This window comes from Mus pahari, chromosome 19 (genome assembly GCF_900095145.1).
Source record: "Mus pahari chromosome 19, PAHARI_EIJ_v1.1, whole genome shotgun sequence".
Classification (NCBI taxonomy): domain Eukaryota; kingdom Metazoa; phylum Chordata; class Mammalia; order Rodentia; family Muridae; genus Mus; species Mus pahari.
Genome location: NC_034608.1, coordinates 11,752,449 through 11,767,930, shown reverse-complemented (window position 1 = coordinate 11,767,930; position 15,482 = coordinate 11,752,449). Strand labels below are relative to the sequence as shown.

The window sequence follows — 15,482 nt, the reverse complement described above, 5'->3', positions numbered from 1 at the left end:
AGGTAAAAAGCAGTGGTGGTGTTTGTGTCAATGTGGCTCTTATCAGTGGTAGGTTTGAAAGACCACAATCATTACAAAAGAGGAAGGTCTTACCATCCAGAGACAAGCAGGGATGATCCTCCAGCAGGAATTGAGGCCCAGAACCACAAGTCCTGAAGCTGGGTGGTTAGTGGAGTCATGGTGCTTCCTAGTAGTTCGTGGTGCTATGCTTCACTGGGGACTGTTAACGTCATGTCCACAGAAGGGCAGATCATGCTCCATTTCCACACAGAAATCTGAATCAGTGTTAGAGTTGAACTCAGCAAAGACTGTGTCTGAGGTACCTGTTTAAGCGTCACCTCAAAAGCACTGGGAGATTGGTGGCCCCGACTGGGAGACTGAATGATGCCAATGGAACCGTTACTTTATCTGAACTCCAGGAACTCTGGGAGCTTTTCTTATTCCACTTTGTAAGATAGGAAAACTGAGACCCACCACGATCAGATGCAATAATGAACCACATTGTTAGCCACCTGCCTTGTTTTTTCTTTGCAGACCATGTCCCCTGCCCCCCACTTCCATCATCTGCCTGTGAGCTGTTGACAAGCCCCAGTCCCAGCTGCAGTTGTTGTTAGAGCCTTACATCTTTTCTCTGACTGTCAGATAATAGTCACGGGAATGTCCTGTGCCATCTTCCTTCTCAAGTGTGGTTGGCGGAGAGCAGCAGATGCCCAGATTCAAGGCCACGTGCCACTCAAGTGCTGGGCTGGAGAAAGAAAAAGACCCTCTTTCCCTGCTGCTTGTGACCGTGCAGAGGGCCGTCATAGTAGTTGTGTGACTGTTGTGCTATGGCCAGACTGGTAGACGGAGGGCCAAGCACACAGCGTGGACTCACACCACTCCCCTTTGTGACTCTCCTCCTCTTTGTTTTGTTTTCCTTCATTAATTAGGGTCTTTTTATGCTAGTTGGAATGTCCCCATGAAAGGTAAAAGTCAAACTCAGGAATCATCTATAGACAGAAAAATAGACTTTCTGGCAGAAATTAGAGTCTGAATAGGAGTGTCATGAGTTTTAATCTAATTGATGAAAGAAATGTGACTAAAAATGCAGCTCGAGGATTTTAGTAGTTGCAGAACACTCTGTTCTGTTCATAGTTACCATCTTATTTCTGAGATTAGTTACTGAGGTTTACTATGGTATAAACAACATGGTAGTGAGCACTTGAGTATGATCAGTCAAAGCTGTGGCTCTGAAGACTCCTTTTCCTGAGAGTCAGCCTGACTCCTGACCTCACCGTAGACAAGGCCTCTAGCTTACAGTCATCCTAGAGCTTGGATCATATTGGTGTTTATTAGCCGGTTTGTGTGGTTCATGAAGCACTCCTGCCTCTGCTGAGTACGGCGTGAGATGCAGGTCTTCTGCCTTTTGCTTGAGTAATCTTAGTGTGATTTGATAGGCAAAAGGGATTTATTTTGAGTCATTTCTTTCATTTAAAAAAATGCTTATTTTATTTAAATTTTGAGTCATTTCTGAGAATTGGTCTTCTCCTTCACCCATCAACAGCTTTCATGTGGCTGTCTGAGAGTTTTTCAAAAGCAAGTGAGAGACTGACAGTGAGAGACAGCGCCTTTCTGTCTTTTGAGCTGATTCATCATAAGGCCATTGATGAAGTTGTAATTGGAGAGATTAAATGGTGAGGCTCTAGCCTTCTGTCATTATAACAGATAACTTAAGGCAGTAAACTATTTATAGAGGAAAAAGGTCCCAGTGTGGTGGCACTGGGGAGGTAGGGCAGGAGGATAGCTGCAGGTTCTAGGTTCTGGGCCAGTATCATCTGCATAGCTAGCTTGAGACACTACGGTTGCATAATGTGATCATCTCAGAAAAGTACAGGGGTGTGTGGTCCAGTCCCTTGGAACTGACACAGCTGAGCAAGATCACTCATGTGTCGTAGACAAGGAAGATGAGGTCAGGGTTACATAATCCCTCTCAGGTAGACCTTCAACAACCTACAGACCTCTCAGTCATGCCAGCTAGGAGCCAAGGTCCTGTCCCATGAGCACTTAGACAAGCTGTGGGGTGGGTAGGACATCTGCGAGTGTCTTCAGGGAGTCTTGTGGGGGTTGATCTGAGCATCATGTGGCTCTGGCATCAAGAAGGCGCCCTTAAGTATGTTATTTGCGGATTGTAGGTTTCCCCATCTCAGGCCTGGGGTATATATAGCTCAGGGGCTCAGGAAGTGTTTATGAAGTTAGTATACCTATGCATGCAATAATGCTGCTGCAACTGGACATAAGGAAAACACTGAGCATTGATCTGAGCAGATGCCACAAGTCACCAGAGTTTGCGGGCCAACTCATGGTTGCCTCCAGGTATCCCTGTCTTCCATGACCAGCTATATTCTACTGCCTCTGAACTTGAAGTACAGTATTGTGGCCTCCGAAGAGGAGGGGGAGGGGGGAGAGGTGCTGGTGCTGGTGGTGGTGGTGGTGGTGGTGGTGGTGGTGGTGGTGGTGGTATATTTGAAGCAGGGTCTCCTTGAGTCCAGGCTTGCATTAACTATTATATAGTAAAAGATTACCTTGAACTTTGTTTGTTTGTTTGTTTTTCGAGACAGGGTTTCTCTGTGTATCCCTGACTGTCCTGGAACTCGCTCTGTAGACAAGACGGGCCTCAAACTCAGAAATCCACCTGCCTCTGCCTCCCAAGTGCTGGGATTAAAGGCGTGCGCCACCACACCCGGCCTACCTCGAACTTCTAATGGTCCTTCACCTCTTTTTTTTTTTTTTTTTAATTTATTTATTTTATGTATATGAGTACACTGTAGCCATTTTCAGACACACTAAAAGAGGGCATTAGATGCCCGTTACAGATGGCTGTGAGCCACCATGTGGTTCCTGGGAATTGAACTCAGGACCACTGGAAGAACAGTCAGTGCTCTTAATTGCTGAGCCATCTCTCCAGCCCCTGCCTTCACCTCTTAAGTGATGGGTTTATAAACCTATGCCGCTATGCCCAGCTCAAAGCGCCATTTCTTTGTTTTGGGCATTGACTAAGAATGGCTTTGAAGTTCTGCCTCTACCTTCAGAGTTCTGGGATTACAGACATACACCCACACCTATCTTTCATGGGGCAATTTGTTTAATTTTGTGCATGGGTTTTGTGCCTGCATGTTGGTCTGTGTACTATGTATAGGCAGCCTATGCAAGCCAGAAGAAGATATCTTACTTCCCTGGAACTGGAAGGTTGTGAGTCTTGGAAGAGCGTGTTGAGTGTCTATAAAGTGGCACTGCCATCATGTCTCTACCTTCAGCAGATAGAGTGTACTCCTGTCCTGGTGACTCTTCTGTGATTACCTTGTTTATAAATACTTGATAGGAACAGAATGAGGGGCCGAAAGCTGGCCTAGCAAAGCAGTGAACAGACCATGCTGCGTTCCTCCAAAGGACCTGCAGTGCCAGGCCTGTTCCTCTCCCCCTGCAGCTGCCTGACAACTTAGAGCTGCGGGGATGCAGCTCCCTTTGCTGACTCCTGCCTACACCTGCACATGCAAGGTACACACTCACACCCATAAAACCTTTAAAAGGAGACAAAACTATTAGGGTTATCTTAGAAGCTACTCAGTTTGTCAAGTGTATTAACACATTCCTGTAATGTGAGCATTTGGGATGGGATGTTGAGCCAAGAGGACTGCCAAGAGCTTGCCTGTCTGGACTTTGAGCAAAAGATACCTTCTTAGTGAAAAAAAGAGAAAGAAACTAAGGTGAGAAGAGTGAAGCAGAAAGAGGAAGGAAGGACTGAATGCTTTAAAACGGTTAGATGAGTAGCCAGAGCTAGTACTGCCTCCTGGCTCTAGGGAGCGTGTGAGCTGGGATACCGCGCTCTCCTTGGGGCTTGAACACTTTAGCTGAGTGTTCTTGAGTCTAGTTTTCCAAAAGAGACTTGAGCCACGTGGATGGTATTTTGTGCTACCCTCCAATTTGCCAGATCTCTGGCCCGGGATGCCTTTGGCACAGAAGGTGCAGCCTAGCAAAGAGAACTGAGTGTATGAGGTTCTGCCCATGGGCAAGACTAGCTACTGAGAAAAGCATTCCCTGCCACCCCTAGGCCATAGAGCTTCTGAGCCCTGCTAGTCCCTGTGTGGTTTGTCACCCTGTCAGAATCCTCTGGGGAGAGTATGCGTTAACTGAGTGCCAACTCATGATGGCCTGGAGAATGCCTATCTTCCCCACCAGCTGTGTCCTACTGAATGGATGATTGATTACTCAGTGTCAGGCCTGTAGTCTTCCTCTTGGAGAAAGCATGTGGTGTGTGCTTCCCAACAGTAGTCTCAGCACTGAGGATGCTGAAGCAAGGGAATCACTCACTGGTAGATGAAGTCTAGACCAACCTGGGCAATGTAATGAACCTATATCTAAAAAAGCCAAAATGAAGGAAGTCTTACTAAGTGAGCCAGCTAGGGGTGTTTTAGGGGGATGAAGCCACAATCATCTATCCAAAAGATCTGTAGCATAAGTTGGGTGATTCTTGGTACAAGTTCAGCTTCCTATCCTCAGCTGAGCCACTTGTGTTGGGGCTAATTTGTGACACTTGATTGTCTTCTATTAAATGCTGTGTGTGTGCTATTTGCGTGGCCATAGTTATCACATTAACTATCACAGTATTTGACTTATTCTTGCTTCTCTGCTGGGGTTAAAACCCAGGGCCTTGCCCTTGCTAGGTAAATATACCATTACTAAGGTTCATCCCTAGTCCCTGCTGTAATAGTACTTTATTATTTATTTATGTAATTATATAGGTTTTTCCAAGACAGGATTTGATTTCTCTGTAGTGCTGGCTGTCCTGGAACTCACTCTGTAGACCAGACTGGCCTGCCTCTGAGTGCTGGGATTAAAGACATGCTGCCACCACCACCTGACTTGGTTTTTGAGACAGCATGACACAATATAACCCAGGCTGGACTTGAATGGGAAATTCTCAGTGACCTTGTGCCTGTATTACCACAACTGCTGGCAGCTCTGAGCTGGTGTTCTGAAGGCATGTTTTTGCATATTTTTTGTAGAGGTTGTGTTATGTTCACATACAACAGATTCTCTTTGAAATAACATGAAAAGGGGACTGGAGAGATGGCTCAGTGGGTAAAAGCACCTGACTGCTCTTCTGAAGGTCCAGAGTTCAAATCCCAGCAACCACATGGTGGCTCATAACCATCCGTAACAAGATCCGACGCCCTCTTCTGGAGTGTCTGAAGACAGCTACAGTGTACTTACATATAATTAATAAATAAATCTTTTTTTTTAAAAAAATGCTAACAGTGGCAAGCTAGGGGAGACCAAGATTTAAAAAAAAAAAAAAGAAATAACATGAAAAGACACTTTTTACCCCCTAAAACAGGGTTTCTTTCTCTCTACAGACTAGGCTAGCCTTAAAGAGTTATTGACCTGCCTCTGCTTTCTGAGTGCTGGGTTGAAGGCATACACCAGCACCACTCAGCTGGTAGTTATGATCAAACTCTGTCTTTTCCGTTACATGAGCATGTCCTAAATTTAGGCAGAGACATGGGTTGTCCACCAGCTCCAACAGTAGATGTTAGCCCCATCGACTTGGACAACCCACATTAAATGGTTCAGATGAAGTTAATTAAGTTTGGAACTCTGATTTTGTAGTGTTTTATGTTACCAGATGAGTCGTCTTTTGTCAAAACTGTTCTCCATCCCTGGCACTGTGATCTGAGTGAAGTATAACTCAAGGTGGTAAGGGCAGCTTCAAAAATACAGGGTCAACAGCGGTGTGCATGTGTAACTGCCTGTTAAAGAACAGCAGGGGGTAAAACAGCAGAGCACACAAGAGCTTGTGAGGGTTTGGGGTAAGTCCTCAAGTTGCTGCCTTTCTAGAACATGCGTTTCTTCTTGCCCTCTTGACCTCTGCTAAAGAGCGATGACATTCGAAAAAAGAGTGAAAAAGACAGCTTCTGTTTGCTTTACTGCAAATAAAGGCCCTGCTGCTGGCAGCCTTCCCAGTGTCCTGGGAGCACTTGAGATGTGGTCAGTGAGGTATGTGCACAGTGCCAGCCTCCTAGCCTCATCTGGGCAGACTGCACCCAGCACGGCTACGGTGACACTGTCTCCTTTTGCTCTTCCATGTGATGCCACCTGATTTCTTTGTGAGGTGAAGCTGATATGTCTCTGAAGCCAGATGAACAAGGATCTCCTATGCTCCCCATCTGATCTAGTAGCTTGCAGTGGATGTTATCTCTGTGAGCCTTCAAGACCATCTAGAAAATGCACCTTGCAAAAAGGGCCAGACCACTTGGCACCTTAGATACCAAGTTCCTAAATGGTTCTGCCTCTTTTAGATTCCAGAAGCAAGCCTACATTTATAGTCCTGCTCCTTTCCCCGTAGCAGTTCAGTCAGTCGTCTATCTCTCTGGGTGTTTCTTCCTCTCAATGTAGATAGTGATGGTTCGTGGGTTACTCTTGCGAAGATATGGGGTACTCAAAACACGAAGCACATTCAGCATGGCTCCTCCCATCTAGCAGGGTCTATCAAGTTTAGGCTTTGTTTCCAGAGGTTGGTCACTTGTGAAAGTAGTTAACTCCCGACAACAGAATGGACAGGATTGTGCAGGCTACCACTGTAGTGGCTGCTTCTCCTTGCTCCAGGAGTTTGTAGGCTGGCTTCATCTTGCTGTCATGAGCCACTGTGCCTCATCTGGCTACTTGGCGTCACATCCATCTTCTGTCAACAGCACCCATGACCCACTCTGGGCGTTAGTGCTCTGTCTTCTCAGGGTCTCTGACATTGTACATGGACCACCAGAGAAACTGCTCTGCTAGACTGTCTGGTGTCTTGGTCTCCCTGTTTTCATGGGACATTAGTTGGGGCACGACAGAGAATGACTTCCACTCCAGCCAGTCCCAGTTGCTAGCTTAGGTGCTGTCATTCACTGCACATCTGATGTACAGTTAGAAGCTGAGTTCACAGGATGGCAGTATGTGGCGGCTGTCCTCTTCATGTTAAGTGCCCAGACAGCACTAAGGGGACCATTGACACCCTTGGAGAGGCTGCATGCCAGACTGCAGAGTACCCCGAACAAGCAATTGTTCCAAAGATTTTTGTTTGGTTGTTGTTGTTGTTGTTGTTGTTTTGCTTTAAATAGAGACTATGCTTTGTTCGGCAGAGATATCCCAGAAATCAGACTTTTCTCTTGTAGTGGTTTGTGATTTTCATGGAGAACTTGCAACCCATTTCCAAACTCTGCCTAAACTTCAGTGGAGTTGCACTGAATTTACTGAGCCCTAGCCATAAACTTCACAGGTGCAGAAATCAAGTCCCACTCACTAGTGTACTTCTAAACCTAGGTCTGCCGGGCACCCAGTCAGTGCTTCAGTGCGGATTGGGTAAAGTTTGTGCTAATTGGGGACTGGGACTCAGTCGTGGATGCTCATTTGCCAGGCTGTTTGTCAGTTTCAAAATGTTAGTGTGGGTTTAAAAACACACAGACAATCTGGGGCTAGATAGAGAGATGGTTCAGGAGTTGAGAAAATGTTCTTAAGAGCTTGGAGCAACCTCAAATGGCTCTGCTTCCCAGCTCCCTTAATCTCAAGGGAAATACATTCTTTTGATGTGCAGGGGCTAAGACTTAAGTGAGTGTACTTAATAAAGTCCCCGTTCAGGTAAGTGTGTGTAGAGCATTCAGGGCCTAGGCTAAAAGGCCAATTCACATGTCTCTACTTCCATTCTGCCGTATACTGTGTGTTCTAGGGCGAACTGTGACACCCAATGATCATTCTGCCTTGTGGATGTGCATGAGTGACAACAGGCCAGGTACAGCCGCAGCAGGAAGTGTTTGTGTTGGTACAGTTTCGTTTGGACTAAGATCTAGCCTTGTCAGGGTCTCCTTACACAGGCCTGGCTCTAAGCCCAGGTTGGAATCTTTCTTCTGCTTCCTTGTTTCCTGGATGTTGACGTAGTTCTTGTATTAAGGGAGGTTGGTTTGCAGTAACCCGCCTGTCTGGTGAGTGAGTATTTGGCCTTCCTTTCTGGCTGAAGCAGGCCTTTGAACTGCTACCTAGAATGCAGGCCTTATGCCCTGGCCTCTCCTCCATGTTGTACCAGAGGCTTCCCCCCCTTCTGCTGGCCTTGTCTGCCCACACACACACTCTATCTGTTGCCTCCTCAGGAAAGCCTTACCTGACTTTGACTGTGGCTGCCCCAGACCCCTTTTACTTTCCAAGCCTTTGTCACAGGAAATTTGTTACTGTGATTCATTGCCTGCCTGCCTGCCTGCCTTCCTTCCTTTCTTTTTTTCTCTCATTTTTTTCAAGACAGGGTTTCTCTTCTGTAGCCCAGGCTGGCCTCACTCTCAGGAATCCACCTGCCTCTGCCTCCCGAGTGCTGGGATTAAAGGCCTGCGCCACCACTACCCAGCTTGCACCTCCCCCCTCCCCCTCCCCCTCTCCCTCTCCCTCTCCCTCTCCCTCATTGCTTTCTGAACGCATTTGTTGGATAGATGAAGGTATATCGCCTTTCACCTGGCCTATATTTTGATTAATGTATTACTTTCTATGGGTGAATATAAGAGCGAAGATGGAAGATGTTTAGGTTTTTTTTTCTACTTGAGAGTTTGAAATGATCATTACAAGAAGACCTCTCTAATCCCTCTTTCTCCTTTCCCAGTGCTGCTGAAATTCCGCACAGATAAAGGGAGAGATCCAACTTCTGAAAGCTACAAGGAGGATGCGGAGCTGCTGCTGCAGATACGGAATGACGTGTTTGACTCACTGGGCATCAGTCCTGACCTGCTTCCCGATGACTTTGTCAGGTTGGCATCTGAACAGACAGACATCTGTTTTGAGTGTTGGTCTTTGTGGAGACCAGAGTCTCAAAGGGGACTCCTGTGCCACGTTTGCCAGCTGCATAAACCACCCCCTGCTGGCGCTCTAACCGGCATTACTTGTAGGTTTGGGTTTTCATTGGTTTGACATTTAAGGTGCCGTGTGGTCTGGTGATATGTTGGGCCTTTCTGTTCTGCCTCTGTTCTGTGTTAACACCTGATTTCCTTGTCTGTCATAGGGTGGAGGATCCTAGTATGTAGCGCTTTGCACAGTCCCCTGCTTGCTGGCCTTGTGTTCAGCCTTAGCTATGAAATGCTGCAGTGTGTCTCCTTGTGTCATATACTGTCCAGATTCAGCTGTGGGATGAATGAGTAAGGAGGGAGTTGCCATGTGTAAAGGTCACTCGGTGGATATTTGTCATCCATTGGGCACCTGTTTGTACCTTTATCAGCTGAGACCTTAGATCCAATCCCCAAGCTCTGGGAGGCTCTAGCTGTGGCAGTCTCTCCCTCACACCGTCAGGTTTGAGAGATATAGGCAAGTGGCTCTGAGCTCCCTCTAAGCAGCTCTGCCATCTTGGGCACACTTAGTTTGCCATATCGCTGAACTTCCAGGCTGTAGCCCAAGGGGATGGCAAGCAGGGCTCATTTGTTGCAATTTCTGAGCAGCAGAATTTCTGTAACAGGCAGTGGGCAGTTGCTCAGGCTCATGATCTGTCTCAGTCTGGCTTATGACCTGCAATGTCGTTGATAGGTGAGGGGCAGACAGAAGCTCAGGGAAGTGAAGTCAGAAATCTCATGCCAGGAGAGTCCATGTACAGAGGTCTCTGCTCAGCTTCATTTGTCACCGAAGTCTCCTGATTGCAGATGATTTCCCCGTTGTTTTGTTAAACGAAGCACTAGGTGCGTGGAGACCCGGACATGTTAAACGAAGCACTAGGTGCGTGGAGACCCGGACATGTTTTGTTACCATTGCTACCCTGTTTTGAGATGTGGCTTTGTGGGTGCTTAGGTTACAGGCGTGTGCCACAGGACCTGGCTCTGCCCAAGGGTTTTGTTCATCACACTAGTGCGCTACCTCCTATCTCACCTCAGCAGCCCATACTGCTTTCTGGTTCTTCTCAGCCATACAGTTGGCCAGAGAGCTCCTTCTAGTACCTTCTTTCTTCCTGGGCTCCTGAGGATCCCTAGCCAGCATCATTTATCTTGGTTTTTGACTCCCTGTGGAGGCATGAACTAAAAGGCTGTCCTCCACAGCTAGGAAGCAGTCATTGAGGCACTTTGGCAAGGGTGGCAGTATAAGATCAGGGCTGGCAGCATCACACGCTTGGCACTCAGCTCTTACTTCGGGAAAGACCTGACCAGGAGGTGCACTCAGACCCACCAAGCTTCCCTCCAACAGACCCACCCAGAGAGTGGCAAGTGTGATGCTGGGCCGTGGACATGCAGCTAAGTGACCAATTTGGACATTTAGGGTGATGAACAGACTAGTTCTGTCTTCCCCAGGCAACAGTTAAAGGCCTTACTTGCCAGAAGTGACAGCCTACACATGGCCTAATGAGTTACTGGCTGGCTCTTCTCTTACCTCCCTCCTGTGGAAACTACATCCTACATCTAGGTTCTGTGTACTCAGCTGCTTCTCCTATTGCCTTCTAAGTAAGAGGTGTTCAGAGGCCTCTTGAAGCCTGTATGCTGGCAGGCCTGGGGTAAGATAGGGATGCAAGTGAGGAATTGAGTCTCCGGTTCACAGCTGAGCTACCCCTTAACAATTGCTTGATGCTGCTGCTGAGCAGGGACAGTTGTGCTTGAGCCTCTGTCCATCTTCATCTGATGGTGGCCTGTGCTTTCACCTCCTTGTTCTGAGTGCTCTCTCCTTGAAGAAGGAGCCTTATTGCTTTTCTAATGATGAGAAAAGATGACCTGTTTTAGCCACTGCTAACATCTTTGGGTCTGGGCTCACAGAGATAGATGGATGGATGGATGGATGGATGGATGGATGGATGGATGGATGGATGGATGGATGGATCACAGAGATGGATGGATGGATGGATGGATGGATGGATGGATGGATGGATGGATGGATGGATGGATGGACAGGTGTATATTTATATATATTTGTATTTCTGTTGTCTAAATATCACAGTGGACATTCTTCAGTTGCCTCTGTGCAGTATAACCATATGTTCTATATTAGACAGAACCATGTTACTTGTATGTCAAGGTATTGCACGACCTGAATGTGTAGTTATTAACTTAACCTTCACTTAGTTAGGGTGTGTTTACTGTTTCAGCCTTCATAAATATTCATACCTTCATGTGTAAAATGATTTATATTGTATTTTTAAAATTAGCAGTTAAGGAGAATCAAGAGTACAGCCTATACTATGCAGTACTCTACTATATAGTTATTTACAGCTAGCCTGAATTAGATGAGATCCTATCTCAAAACAAATTTATAGTAAACTATAATGACAAAAGTAGCCATCTTAGGGGCTGGGAAGGTCGCTGCCACTAGTCCTGTCAACCTAAGGCCAAAGCACAGCCTCCTGCAAGTTGTCGTCTGCCCTCCGGTCTGCTGCAGCCTGCTCACACACACAATACAGATGGAATTTAACCATTTTAACACTTGATTTCAGGTGTGTTAGCCATGGTGATGTGGAGGTCAGAGGACACTGCAGGGTCAGTTTCCTTCCACCTTTACCCGGGCTCCTGGGATGGAACTCGGGGTAGCTCACAGAGCCATTTCCCTGAACCTCACGATAACCTTTGGTTTGAATTAGACTTTCTTTTGTGTGTGTGTGTATTTTATTTACTTATACTTAGTGTGTATGTATGCTTTGGCTGTGTGTATGTCTATGCCACATGCATGCAGGAGCACACAGGCCCGGGGAGGGTGTCAGATGCCCTGGAACTCGGCATAACAGGTAAACCATTTTGTGGTATTGGGAATTGAACCTAGGTCCTCTACAGCAACAAGTGCTCTTAACCCCATTTTAACCATCTAGCACATTTAATAAGTGCTTTGAATCTCTTTTTAAATACGCCACACCTAGGCACTGATTTTCTTTTTGCTGCTGCACAAACATCACAATTGACTCCCTATTCTGTTCCTTCCAGCTCCTGGTGTCTCTAGTGTACTGTATTCTGAATCCCTCGTGTAAGTGGTATCATGTAGCACTTGTCTTTGATATCAGACATCTCAGCATGCGCATGTATAAATCATCACTTTTGAAGCAGAGGGACAAGCATTGCTATGAGTTCAAGGCTAACCAGGACTCTTAGAGAGACCATTTCAACCTCTTACAACCCATGCTATCTGTCTCAGTCAGGGCTTCTATTCCTGCACAGACATCATGACCAAGAAGCAAGTTGGGGAGGAAAGGGTTTATTCAGCTTACGTTTCCATACTGCTGTTCATCACCAAAGGAACTCAGGGCTGGAACTCCAGCAGGGTATGAAGCAGGAGCTGATGCAGAGGCCATGGAGAGATATTACTTACTGGCTTGCTTCCCCTGGCTTGCTCAGTTTGCTCTCTTATAAAAAGAACCCAAGACTACCAGCCCAGGAGTGGCACCACCCATAATGGGTTGGGCCCTTCCCCTTGATCACTAGGTGAGAAAATGCTTTACAGCTGGGTCTCATTGAGGCATTTCCTCAAGGGAGGCTCCTTTCTCTGTGATAACTCCAGCTTGTGTCAGGTTGACACATAAAACCAGCCAGTACATTATCTTTAGTGAACTTTCTGAGATTTTTGTTGTTGTCTTTGCTTTTGTTATTTTGGATTTATTTTTTGTTTTGCTTTGGTTTTGGTTGGTTTGTTCTGGAGACTGACTTAAAAGGCTCAAATGTAAAGTGAATTTGTAATTCTAGCAAGCCCCTATGAAACACACACAATCTAGGTATTGTATTTACAAGCTGTAAGCCTAGAGTGGGCAGGTTAGAGCTGTTCTGAGTTATCCGCAGCTATGAAGTCCCTGTTACTTGCTGTTTCTTTTGGCCACATCCTCACGGCCTGCCTCCTCATGGCAGCCTCCTTTACCTCCACCTCCTTTCTTTTTCTCCCTCTACCTGCAACTCAATCCTCAGGTCCCACCTTTTTCCCTCCGCTGCCCAATCACAGGCTCTAGCCTTTTATTGACCAGTAAAATGAGGGGGCAAGGGTTCCATAGCATCACTTGGTGTGCATGAGATTCTAACCATTGCAGGCAACCATGTTTTGAGAGCCAATGTTTAACGTTAAAATACAGGCAGCATCAAACCAACCTACTACACTCAAACACACTAAATACATGCTATACCACTGAGCCACAGCCACAGCTGACATGTTTGTGTGTTGATTGTGGATGCCCATACATGTGATTTCACATGGGTGTAGAGAGCGGAGGTTGGATTGGTTGACCTTCCTCTGTCGTTTCTAACTGACTCTGGATCTTGCTGATTGACTAGACTATCTGGTCAGAGAACCCTACATGTCATCTTCTCTCCTATGCCTAGCTTTGATGTGGGTGCTAGGAATTAAAGTCGGGTCTGCATGTTTACGTGCTCCCCGTGCAGCCCTGGCTGGCCCGGAACCCACAGAGATGAGTCCACTTGCCTCTGCTCCAGTGCTTGGACTGAGGGCATGGGCCACCATTCTCAGCCTCAAACTTTCTAAGCAGGCAAAAAGGCAAAGTACTGTGGACTGTTAGCATGTAGAATGCAGGTTTGTGAGTAGTTTTGGTTGGTTGGTTTAAATGGCTGGATGTGGTAGTGCATCCTGTGATGTAAGTTGCTCAGGAGATGAAGGCAGAAAGATTACAAGTTCAAGGTCAGGTTGAACAACTTAGTGAGATCCTGTCTCAAAGAGTAAAAGAGGGCCATTAAAGTGTGACAGGGTGGTAGAGCACCTTCAGTTCCCGGCAAAACACAAAACAAGCAACAAAAGCTAGCAGTGGAAATAGTCCTTTGTATCTCTAGTACTCCAGAGGCTGGGGAAGAGGAGTATTCAGGATGGTACCAGCTTGAGCTACATAGTCTCATTTTCTGCCTTGTTTTGTGATAAAAGGAGCATTGATGCCCACCTGCTCGTTGGGGTTTACTTTGTTATGTTCCGTGTGCCATGTCTTTAATATGCGGCAGGCCCTTCTGCAGGGTATTTTAGCATTAACATACATGGGTCATTTTAGGAGATATCCGAAGCTCAGTACCAAGATGGATGGTTGATGTGTGGTCCCACGAAAACAGTTTAAACAGCAAGCATTGGTTTACCAGATCAAAAAATAGATGTTGGTAATTGGGTTTATGTTATTATATGTGTAGGTGGGGTGGTACACCTTTAAAAATGTCTAGAAGACAAGGGTGGATCAGGGTGGGAGGATAAAATAATGGAGTGTAAAAAAAAAATTAGTTAATTAATAAAAAAATAATTAAAATGTCTAGAAGGCACATGTGCCATGTGAGAGGATCGTGGTGGCCTGTGCCACTGTGCTCCTCTACTGCTCCTTCTGTGCTTTGGGCCCCAGGAGGATAATTGCAGGCCAGTTGGCGGTCTCCTCTGAGATTTTCCTCAGAGCACTCTAGCCAGGCCCAGAAGGAAGGAACCTATGAGGGTCACACAGACCTTGTGCTGTACCCGAGTTTATTTATTCTAGCACGTAACACAGCCTGCTCGCCCATGGTTCTGGGAATAGCATGTAGAAGAACCCCCTGCCCGCCCGTGTGCTGAGAGGAGAATTGCGAGAATGTGCTGGGCCACTCACACATCTGGTGTTTGTAGGACCTTATTTTTAGGAAGCACAGATATAGTCTTTCCTTGAACTTAAAAAAAAAGAAAAAGAAAAAGAATCATGTGAAGGAATTCATGCTTTGCAAAGTTAAAGGTCTTCCCCACCCACTTAAGAACCTCTGGGGTCAAATTTAATTTTCACGCCTGGATACCAGCTCTAGCACTGGGCTCTGACTAGGACTTGGATCCAGGACAGCCTCTGGCTGATTCCCACCCCTCCACCTTCCTGTGCCCTGGTGCTATGTTTTTCTTGTCTTCTAGGTACTGCTTCTCTGAGATGGCCCCAGTATGTGCTGTGGTTGGAGGGATCTTGGCACAGGAAATTGTGAAGGTAAGGTCATCATGTGGAGCTGATGGCTGACCTCAATGCCCTGACTACACACTCACAGAGCCAAGGGGTGACAGACAGACCTGCTTGCTCTCTGGCCCCTCGACCTTGCGTGCCCTGGCTCTGTACTCTGGCCATCATGAGCCAGCCAGCTAGTGGCCTTGGATGCTTCCTGTAGTTGCCACTCTGTCTGCTCTACCAGTTGTGTGAGTAGATCGGGATTTCCATCTAAGAGGAAAACATAGAAAGGAGATCCAACACCTATGATTCTAACTGACATCCGTCAGACTGGTATCAGGGCACCCCCTGTTTATTCTGCATGCTATGAGTATACATAGAGGAGGTTTAAGTTCAGTGTCTATAGGACACATGAATCTACCAGCAGCCACATGAGTGACTCTGCAGGGACCTGTGATCTCTGTTATGGACAGTTAATGACTTAAAAGAAGACTAGGTCTAGGATCCATGTAACCCTTCTAGAATATTTGGTTTGCTAAAGCTATAGCAAACTTTGAAGTAGATTTTATTTCCTTTGGAGACTTAAATATTTGCCCAACTTTTTTTTTTTTTTTTT

General features: G+C 46.4%; 1 protein-coding gene across 3 annotated transcripts in view; it reads left to right on the top strand.

Moving 5' to 3' along the window:
• Sae1 (SUMO1 activating enzyme subunit 1) overlaps positions 1-15,482 on the top strand; it is a 65,113-nt gene that overhangs the window by 38,635 nt on the left and 10,996 nt on the right. For all 3 annotated transcript variants that reach the window (XM_021219008.2, XM_021219006.1, XM_029532158.1), the window contains exons 7-8: positions 8,660-8,804; positions 14,842-14,911. In XM_021219008.2, coding sequence (XP_021074667.1) covers positions 8,660-8,804; positions 14,842-14,911 — 215 coding nt within the window. The remainder of the gene's footprint in view (positions 1-8,659; positions 8,805-14,841; positions 14,912-15,482) is intronic.